The 11,531-nt window shown below is 36.5% G+C and overlaps 1 protein-coding gene across 1 annotated transcript in view; it reads left to right on the plus strand.

Moving 5' to 3' along the window:
• Positions 1 to 9,125, plus strand: part of LYST (lysosomal trafficking regulator) — a 377,263-nt gene extending 368,138 nt beyond the window's left edge. The window contains 2 exon segments of the mRNA XM_075594997.1: positions 2,457 to 2,528; positions 8,529 to 9,125. Of these exon segments, the coding sequence (XP_075451112.1) occupies positions 2,457 to 2,528; positions 8,529 to 8,667 (211 nt within the window). The 3' untranslated portion in view covers positions 8,668 to 9,125.
• The last annotated feature ends 2,406 nt before the right edge of the window (positions 9,126 to 11,531 follow it).

Raw genomic sequence — 11,531 nt, forward strand, 5'->3', positions numbered from 1 at the left:
GTACTTATTAAACAAAATATGATGGGACTTAAGCAGAACGTTTCTGGCCAGTAAAAGTATAGCCCAATGAGGGTTTCCAACAGCTTTGAGAGGAAATATGGTCATCACTCAGACACAAATTAGAAATACCACCTGCTCTGCACAAGAAGTCACAAGATTAAAGCAGCCTTCAGACATTTTCTTTATACTCTAGTCTAAGCATTTATTGACATACAACCATTCTGCAGTGAGACCAACAGTATTTGTTTTTCTTGTGTAGTGCATAAAAATATTGTCATAGTGGACAGTGATGTAAACATGTGTAATATAACTAACAATTGTAACAAAATATAACCAGCATTTATAAACATGTTCATATATACAAATTTCATAGTGAAAGAGGCTTGTGATCAAGAGTAGTGTACATATTAGTACTGTATACAGTTGGGTGCCCTGGCTTCTTGCCTTGGGTTTAGCAGCTGGAATGCAATTAATTTGCTATTGGTAACAGATGGATAGATTGAAAAAAAAATGTTAAATTCATTTGTATGCTGCTTTTATGTTTGTAATAAATAATGAAAAAATGCAAGGAATTTCAGCAGTAGTATGCAATGTACACCAAATACTTAACGGTAGCAGTGGGAAGAGGAGAGGCATACATATTGGATAGAGAAGGATGAGCTGTTTACAGTATAAAAGATGAGAACTGAGGGGTTATGAAGCAACACTACTGGAGGTATGAGATAATACTGTAAGTGAAGGTTTTGGTTTATTTGGGGGAAGGGTGGGGAAGATTGCAGGAGACTATTTAGTAATTTTGTCACACAGGATTGCATGCATGTTATCATTAAAGGAAAGGAAAAACACTTGTCTGAAAGTGACAGGTAGCAGAAGAAGATGAAAGTACAAAGTATGGATCAAAGTACAGAGTAGATATAAAGAAGATGGTATGTTTGTTTTGTAGCAATGGGGTAGTATTGTGGGAAAGGCTGTTGGTAAAATAGACAAAAATGAGCGAGGGATACAGATCTCAGAGAAAAGGCAGAATCTACATCATAATTGGATGGATGGTCGATTAGGGGTGACCAAAGGAAGAAGTTCTTGTAGAGATCTAAGCGTAAAAGGCATAGAAATGGTATGTTTTTTCACTGAGACGTTGCGGTGCAATGAGGAAATGGTGAGAGGAAGAAAGTCACATTGGCAGAAAAGTTATTAAATAAACTTTGGAGCAAAACGATGCCATTAATTTAATTTTCATTGTCTGTTTTTTCATGTCAATGTATCAAGGTACTTTGCTTCAATCTTACTTCACATGCTTCACCTTAAAATCAAAGTACTATATTTATCTAAAAAAGAAGAAAGTATAAATCAGCAGTTCCCCATACTTTATTTCTGTGCCTCTCTTCCACTCCCTTTTTTCTTTTTTTACATGTACTGCACCGACACACTTTATTCGAGCAAATACCCAGTATGTACCTGGCAGATACCTGGAATGCGCCGCTCCTCACCTCTAACAAGCCCCGTTGCGTTTGCCTTCCCAGCCTGGGTTCATGCCTGGCTGACGGGTGGCTGATCTGTTAAATGATAATGATTAGGATTTAATAGGCTGCAATGCTTCGCGTGTCTACCAGATGGCATAAATTCATGAATTGTAATGCAGTATATATATATATACTGTGCAGTATTGCAGCCAGCGGGAATAAAATGCTTCAATCCCTGCCTAGAAAATACCTCAATGCACTCGGGCAGAAAACAGTCACAAACCTCAATACACCCGGGTATACCCGAATTCGTGGGACTAGCCGAGCTCGAATAAAGTGTGTCGCCAGTGTATAAGATGCAGGGGGTCTCCGGAGCTGAACCGAATTCATTTCAGATTCGGAAAAACCCCTGCTTTCCGAGATATCTACCGGGAAGGTTTTATCGGTGCTGTTGCCTCCAGGGAGGAAGAAAATTGAGATTTTAATCTCGAATAGGAGTGCCAATAGGAATCCATTACGCCATCTTATTGTATTTAAACCTCCATGAAATACCTGCAACACATTCTGGTAAATGTCTCGGGAAGCAGGGGGTCCCCAGAGCTGAAATAATTGGGGCATATACTTTTATCTAATATACTAAAGATACTATTTGTATTCTGGAATTTCTTCTGTTTCTCGCATGAATGAGAACTTTGTATCAAAAGATGCCCCTGTAACTGTTGCAGCGTTCCATTCTATACATACTATACACAAATGGGATATGGGTGGTGGTTACTTAATAAGACCACCTAATTAAACAATACAGTAAAACAAAACTGCAGAACTAGTTTTAAAAGTGCATTCTAATGAAAGTCTTGACATTCCTAACAAGTCAGTGTATGTGTAGTTCTGCGCTGATCTGCCTGCACACTGTGCATCTGGCCGTATCAATGTATTATTGCCTTTTTTTAGCAAATTAAAACACTTATTTAAATGTTCTCCCTTTTTTTTTTGTAGGTTATGGAGTACTTGGGACTTAAAACCAGTTAGAGAAATTACATTTCCCAAATCGAATAAGCCAATTGTAAGGTAATGTCATAGATTGTATTTGGAAGACATTTTAGATTAAACATTTATTTCATGGCCGCCTTGTGGTTCAAGAGTTGCATGTTGTTCAAACAAGTTTATGCCTTTTTATCCTCTCAATGCTATTTATTGACAATTTGGGGGTATTTTTCAATTCACTGTGATTAATTCAGTGCAGATTTCTTCAATAATGGGAAAGGATAAAGAATTTGGGTCAATAAGATTTGTCAGATTTGATCATTTTCAATATACTGTATATTGTATTAAGAGGTTATAATTTAGTAAATCATGAGATTACCCTAATCCTATATGATAAGGAAATCATATTTAAATATGCAGTATTAGATTGACCTAATAACATAATGTTTATTAGGTTGAAACTAGGTTAGGGATTTAATTTTTTTTAATTTTAAATGTGAAATCAATTTTAAACATGAACCTGGAAATGTTTGCAAACATGGGGTTATTGCTATGTTTTACTGCTATTCTCCCCTTTCATAGTTGATCCGTTGAGTACCTTTTATAGATGATTTTTTGACAGAGGTGACACATCATTCTGGCTTAATTCAAATTAGTTGGGTATATTACAAAAGATTGATAATCTCTGCCATTCAGTATAACCAAATGGAAATGAAAAAAATTACTTAGATTTGTTGTATGTTGGGTTACCTTTTAGGAGACCAACATTAGGGTATTGGGGTTAACAGAGCTCTCACAGTTTTTTTTCCTCTTGAAGCGTTCTATAACAAGCACTAAAAAGAAGAGTACTGTATTCGCTCTATAGGGCTACTGCCTGACAAATGTCATACAGTATAAAGCCATGTGTGTCCTACAGATAAATAAATGATTATAATATTTAGAATATTAACAAAAAGGTATGTAAGGGATACAAACATTTTATTAATTTATATGCTTTAATAGCTCTTTATTAACATCAACTTGAACAATTGAGCATGATCCAAGGCTCACCTGGAATGATCCTGCAAGATGTATGTAATCACTACAGTTTACTTTAGTTATGTTCTGTTTGGTTACACATGATAGATTAGGTTGAAGAAAGACACATGTCTATTGAATACAAAAATATAAATAAAAGTGCGCTACCAGAATAAATTCAGTGAAGAAAAGTGGGATAATCATCCAATTACCCCACATTAATTAAAGTGTCATTCTATCACACCAGCAACAAAATTAGTGTAAAACATACATAACCTTGTATGATTTGAGTTGAGAAGTGTCTGCAGCGGTTAACATATGGCTGGCTCAGCACCCTTTACACTACAAGAAATTAAAGACAAGAAAAACAGCGCACAACGCTCGTAGTGAAGTTAATTAAATTGTAAAATTATATTGTACGGGTAAATAGTCTGCGTACATTAGGTAAAGTAATACAAGCATTCCATGTGTCAAAACATCGGTTACCAAATGCCGGAAACAGGACGGGAAAAGTCGATATCTGAACACCCTGGATGGTCCCCTCAGATGACGTAGTTCTCCTGCAGGTAGGTGGCCTCTCGCATAGTGGCACCAGTAGTCCTCCTTGGAACAAACATCATGTCAGGTGATCACTTTCAGGGGCAGCGTCAGTATTACAGTGTGGGGATACTGCTTGTTCACTGTTCGTTGTTTAAAGCCAAATTGTAACCCCTCCTCCTATCACAATACGGTTTCAGAGTAAAATCGTGACCCGTAGGTGGTGAAACAGAAGGTATTACTATAAGGATCACATGAAACAGGCAGATAATACTTTGGGAATCAATGATGTATATCACCTGAGCTCAAAGTATACACTGACAGTGTGCTGCAAGTCAGTGATATCACTGCAAAGGCGCCACTAAGTGACGATCGAAAGCAGGAAAAAACACTATAACCTGCTAAACAGACACACAATGTTAGAGCTTCAGGGGTTACCTCACAATACTGTAGAAATCTGCCATGCGCTCCAGGTATCTCCTTGAGAAAGACCAGTCATTGGTTGAAACGCGTGGGTGGTTTTATACTGTTCACTTTTGTATGCTGCAATAAAGATTTTTCACCTTTTTCTACATTGGGACCACAATTTTTTATTTTTACTTTTGTTTGATCAAGCAAGCGATCAGGATCAGTTTGTGTGTGCCCTGGAGCCTGTCTCTTTCTGTTCGTTACCTCACAATAGGAGCAAAAATTTAGCTTAGAGAATCGATGGTATTAATCTTACGCGTTTCGTAGCGCAATGCTACTTCATAAGGGAATTGTTTACTCTGAATTATACAGGAAATTATATAACCACTGGTCTTCAATAATAGGCTGGGCATGAAAATCACATCCAGCCAATCTCAATCGGACAAAAGGTAATACAACAGCTGTAGTCATAATTACCCTAAAAGGTGGAACAAATTACATATAAACACATTTCTTTATACAAATAATCATAAAAAACGACGCAATTAGCACAGGAAGAAATGCTGCAATAAAAAACTGGTTAGTTAAAAATCACAAAGACTATTAATTCTTGAGTATGTATGTAATGTAGTTTAAAAAAAAAATTATATTCACTTATTGAGGATCTTGTTGAAAACAAAGCAAATGTATTCCCGCATGAATAATAAATTTGAACCAGACTAATAACATGCATTCCTATATTCTCTTTTTAGTATAATGACCAGACGTCAATATCTTCATTCAGTCCTTTTGGGACAAGAGTACTGTATCTAATTTGTTAATCCAAAATGTTTCCTGGGCTGAGAGATCTTTAATTCTATCACCTACTTTTCTGTTACGGGGAACACACTTAATGCCTTTAAAGGTCAGAGAAGAGGGATCTTTGTTGTGGTATAGTGCATAGTGACGAGACAAACTATGCTTTTCAAAGCCATTCCTAATGTTTCCAATGTGTTCTTGTATATTGATTTTTAAACAGCGTTTAGTGCGGCCTACATATTGAGAGCCACACGGGCACTCAGCAAGGTACACAACATAAGTGGTATTACAATTTATAAAATCTCCAATGTCGAAAACTATGTCATTTGTTCTTGACTTAAAGGTCTTTTTTTCGGGATGAGAGCATTTTCAAATAGAACATTTGCCACATACAAAATTACCTAAAGGTTTCTTATTAAGCCAAGTGGTATTGATAGTTAAATCTAAATCCTCCCCTATTGCATTTTTAAGGTTCTTAGCCTTTCTGTAGATGAACCTGGGGATCTGTGTAATGTGTTCCCCCAAAACAGGGTCCATACATAGAATTCCCCAATGTTTTTTTTGAATATTCACTCATTTTTTTTGCTCAAAGAGTTATAATTCGTGTTAAAGGCCACATCGACTTTTTTATTTAAAGTAACCTGTTTCTCATCTATTCTAGGTTTGAGCATACAGCTTCTATCCATTTTCCGTACTTTGTCTAGATCTTTACTCAATTTTTGAAGACAATACCCTCTTTCAATAAATCTTGAAAGTAAAAAATTAGCCTGCAATTCAAAATCAGTATCATTGCTGCAATTTCTTTTAATTCTCATAATCTGGCCTCCTGGTATGTTATTAATCCAAGTACGTTTATGATTGCTGGAGGCCAGTAGCAAGTTGTTAGCATCAATTTCTTTACATAATGTCCTAGTATTGACCGTTCCTTCCTTAGTTGCTGTCAATTTTTGGTCCAGAAAATCAGCCACTTCTATAGCCGTGATATGTGTAAAGATCAAATTTCTGTCGTTGTTAATATATAGAAGAAAACTATCCACTGATTCTAAATCACCCTCCCAGATGCACAGAATATCGTCCAAATATCGTCGCCAGAGTATTTTATTCTTGCTAAAGGGGTAATTGGACCAGATCTTCTGCGATTCCCAGTCCCCCATGTACAGGTTTGCGAAACTGGGGGCATATGATCTTTATAGTAATACCCCCAGTTTCACCACCATCAGGTCAGGATTTTGCTGTGAAACCGTATTGTGATAGGAGGGGTTACAATTTTGCTTTAAACAACGAACAGTGAACAAGCAGTATCACCACACCGTAATACCGACGCTGCCCCTGAAAGAGGTCACCTGATAGGACGTTTGTTCCAAGGAGGACTACTGGTGCCGCTATGGGAGAGGCCACCTACCTGTAGGAGAACTACGGCATTTGAGAGGACCATCCGGGGTGTTGAGATTACAACGTTTCCCGTCCTGTTTCCGGCGTTTGGTAACCCATGTTTTGACACATGGAATGCTTGTATAACTTTACCTGATGTACGCAGATTATTTACCCTTACAATATAATTTTACAATTGAATTTGCTTCACTATGAGTGTGCTTTTAGATGTCTATTGAGTTCAATTAGTTCTTAAAGACCTACTGTATCTGTTTCCATTTCACACTTTGACTGCCCTTACTTGAAAGAACTGTTTGTTTTGCTGCTGGGGAAATTTCCTTCCCTTCAATCTAAAAAAAAAAAAAAAATGACACCGTCCCATTTGTCTTTGGGATGAAGAGTAGATCCATGTATTGGCATTGGATATCTTTGTAAATACTAATCATATCCCTACTTGGACATCTATTTTCTATTGTAGACAATCCTAATGTGTATAGTCTTTCCTCCTAAAGCAGACCTTCCAACCCATTTAGTCTTTTCTCACTTCCATAATGTATTTTTTTTAGAATGAGGTGCCCAAAACGGTACACAATATTCAAGGTGTGGTCTTACTAAGGATTTACACGGGCAAAATGTATGTGCTGGTAACTTATTCCAGAAGTGGGGTGACCGATATAAGAAGGAAGAGATTCTTTATTGATCCTTGGGTCTATAAGCCAGTTTCTGGAGGTGGATCTAAGGAGACAAGTGCTGCGTACAGTGGGGATAGGAAGCCTGCTCAGATAAATGGGTAACATGTCCAGAAAGTTCTTGATGGACAGCTGTACATTGTGTCTGGACTCAATAGCCAACCAAGTTCAGTTAACATATCACAATTGTGGGTGTTGAAGTTACATAGTAAGACAAAACGTATCATCTGAGATCTGACGCCAAAAGACTGTTCATGGTCCCAAGTTTCAGCAAAGTATCCGGCCGCTCCTCCTCTTACCGTGCACCCCACAACTGGAACATTCTATCGGAGACTCTCACCAGTCTAAGTTCTTTCAAAACTAAAGCTGTCTCACATTTTAATCTGGTCTGTAACTGTTACATACGCCCATAATATATATATATTATCTCTAACTGTGCATGCAATATCTTGTATATAATGTATACCCTGTTCACTTATGTAACTATGTATTTGTAACCATGTATTATTTGTCATCTTAACTCTATGCCCAGGACATACTTGAAAACGAGAGATAACTCTCAATGTATTACTTCCTGGTAAAACATTTTATAAATAAATAAATAAAATGGCATAATTGAGTTATAAAGAATGTCACATTTGCTCAGGTGAATTTGGAGTGCTGTACATACCCATAGTCGATGATAGACATATATATATTTGACGCAGGGGGTCCCTGAAGCTGAACCACGTTGATTTCAGCTTCGGGACCCCTGCTTCCTGAGATACTTATCTCTGTAAGTGCTGCTGGTAGGAGTCGCATGTACTGCGGGCCAATAGGAAGCCGCAACATCATCCCTTGTCTTCCTATTGGCCTGTGTGACGCAGGATCTTTAAATTGCACAGAAATACCGGCAGCACCTACAGAGGTAAGTATCTCAGGAAGCAGAGGGTTCCAGAGCCGAAATCAACACAGTTCAGCTCCGGAGACCCTTGCTTTAAACCCCTCATGCTGGTACTGAGAATGGTAAGGTTGCTTAGCAGCCTCAGAATGTGTTTGTACAGCCACCCATCAATATGCATATACAACACATGAGGTACAGTAGTAGTATCAGGGTTAACATGAAGCATCAGACAACTCTGGGGCATTTATTTTGTATGCCATGTTGACTTCCTTAAATATGCATTCCTAGAATTGATATGTTCATAGTATGTTTTGCTGTGTCATTGAGCTCTGAAGGTATTAGTTGAACATTACTGAACACAAATCTTCTTGTTGTTTTCAGCCTTACCTTTTCCTGTGATGGTCATCATTTGTATACGGCCAACAGTGATGGAACGGTGATTGCCTGGTGTCGCAAAGACCAACAACGTTTAAAATTACCCATGTTCTATTCATTCCTTAGCAACTATGCAGCAGGCTGATATAGCAACAGGCCTTAAAGTCTGTACTGTAAATTCAGACTGTATTCAACGTGCCGACAAGACTTTTACGGTAGTGGTTTATTGTCAAATATGACATATCAGTGACTACACAGTAGAATTTGGGCATATTTACTAAGAAATGCAACTTGTTCAAGTGGAACCATATTTATTAAGCAGTGTTATTCCATAAGACACCTTCCATGTAGGAAGACACCTTACAGCTCATTCACTTGATGTTTACCAAGTGGTGCTGTAGGTTGTTTTACAAAGTAAATATGGCCAATGATCTGTAAATTGTTGTATTTATATAAATATCAAATCCGCAACCATTTTAGAATGTTTTTATGCTTCCTGTGCAATATAGGACCAACCAGACAATCTTGGTTCATTAAAAAAAAAAAAAAAACTATGTTAAACACTGACCCTCCCTTAAAAAATACATGTTAATTTCTGAACCTTTGTACACCTCCAGCAGTAGTCAATGCAAGAGAACTTGACGAGACTCCAAAATAATTGTAGAGGATACTGTGTAGATATACTAAACAATACACATTTTTTCATACATTTCTTAAACGCTACATAATAACATTTTTCACTGCGACAATACAGTATCTTTAATGTTACATACTTAATACATGTATTCCAAAGCACTGAGTCATTTTCTCCTTCCTGCTCAAACAAAATATTAAGATATTGGGCATATATCTACAAAAATGGACTGCATCTTTAAAATAAAATATCAACATATGTATTGTATTTAATGAATACTTTCAGAAAAAGGAAGATGCTTTTGTCAGATTGTAAGGATAAAATATTGCTAACATCTGTGTTTCTTAACAAATATAACATTCCCTCGATCTCAAAGAATAAAAGCTTTTATTTTATGCGCTACACTTGTCTACTGCTACAGTATACTATTGGTGAAGAGGGTAAGTAGACAGGGTAGTTGAAAACTACAACACTTTCACCCTTACTTAATATGCTTCATTACTTTAACATTCCATGCATCAATGTGAAGTAAAGCCAAATAATAAATATGCTGTTTAAAAAAAATACATTTTACTGCAAGCCATAAAAACATTCTGTACATAACTTCAGACAATTGTTCCATTTATGTTTGAACTCGGTGATGCAGTACACTATATCTGTCTTAAATGTCATTAGATCCAAATAGTAATAAAACACAGTGTTGTAAAATAGATTGTTATAATTTACCATGAATTGTTTACTTCTAAGTTTACCCTATACTTTTACCTTCTAAGGTAATTTCCATTTGCGTTCACAGTATTCTGATTTATTATCTGCTGTCATTTGCCTATTGTTTATACCCTTAACAAAATAAAGTTATTCATTTGGGTGCTAGATTTTGAGAAAAACATTTTGTTCATGAGTGCATTAGTACAGGTGGTTAGATAATAAATTGTACTTCATTTCAAAAACTGAGATTATTTAAGACATGAATTGGTTTAATTTAATGGACACACCAGCCAGTGAGAAAACAGAAATGTGTGCAATTGCTCCCTTTGCAGAACATTGCATGTTTTAAAAAAATAATTGAATTGCACTACAATTTAATATTTTATGTGCACTGGAGATTTAAATATTTTTTGCGTGATGGGCAAAAATGTGTATTAAGTGTCACATAATGCATTACTGGTATGCCATTCTTGCTTTTGTTATCTCTTTATAGCTGGGAGATCTGCAACACACCTGTAGATTATTGAAAGCAAAACATTTTGACTAGGTACTCCAAAATTAAAAACAAAATGTATAAAGCATAAAATACTCTTTAAAAAAACCCATTTATTATCATATTTAATCTGCCCAATAAGCCTTAACAATACATTTCTGGATGATATTAAGCAAAGTAAACAAATGCTTGGTGTAAATTTTAAAAAAAAATCAAAGTGCAAAAAAATGCCAGTATTCCTACAGTGTAAAATAATGTAGTATTCAGTACTACATTGGAGATTCCATACTGCTGTGTCATCTTCGTATCAGAGAAAAAATTGAGCAATGCTCCGTAACAGTGCTCTAATATGTGAGCATAAAACATCTTGCAAAGATAAATATGAATTATTCAAATCATCATGATGTAACAATGTTCCAATGATAGATACAGGTGTATTCTCAATAAAAATTGCTAACCAGTGTGTCCAGTCATATGTTGCTCCTATTATGGGGAGAAATATCCATAAAGGGTAATGTGGTGGAATTACCAGGTTGACCAATATAAAAGGACAAACAGCCGCCACCCTCAAAAACACCTAATGTCCTGAGATACTCCCCTGGTGCTAAACTGGTTAAACTCCAAAGGTACTAAAACATATAAGTTGATTGAAGTTTAGAGTACTCACACTTACTGTAGGAGCCATATATTCTGTTGTCAGTGTGCTGCTGTTCCGTTTTGTTCTGAGAGATAAGGTCCCAGGGAGGGGATGCAAAGAGTGCAAAGCTTGTTGGAATAAAAGTGAAAAATGACGATGGCTGGATCAAAAAAAGTTTGTTAAAAAGGTTTCTTTTTATTGAATGTACATCGCCAAACACTCAAAGCCTTGGTGTTACCAAACTTTTATTCCAACAAGCTGTGCATTGTTTGCATCCTCTGCCTGGGACCTTTTCTCTCCTCTTCGTATCATACTAGTACTGTACGTTCTGACCATCTTTCCCTACGTGCAAGCATGCCGGTAGTCATATTACGGCTCTGAAAAGTTGGATCCCTTCTTTTTTTTTTCTTAATTGAAAGTTATTGAAGTTTTAGAAGAAATTAGTAAAAACGCCAAAAGATAAGTGAATTGTAGTCTATTGATAGTGATTCCTTGAAATCTATATGGTCATTTATTATATACAGGCATACCCCGCTT

This window comes from Ascaphus truei, chromosome 4 (assembly GCF_040206685.1).
Source record: "Ascaphus truei isolate aAscTru1 chromosome 4, aAscTru1.hap1, whole genome shotgun sequence".
Classification (NCBI taxonomy): domain Eukaryota; kingdom Metazoa; phylum Chordata; class Amphibia; order Anura; family Ascaphidae; genus Ascaphus; species Ascaphus truei.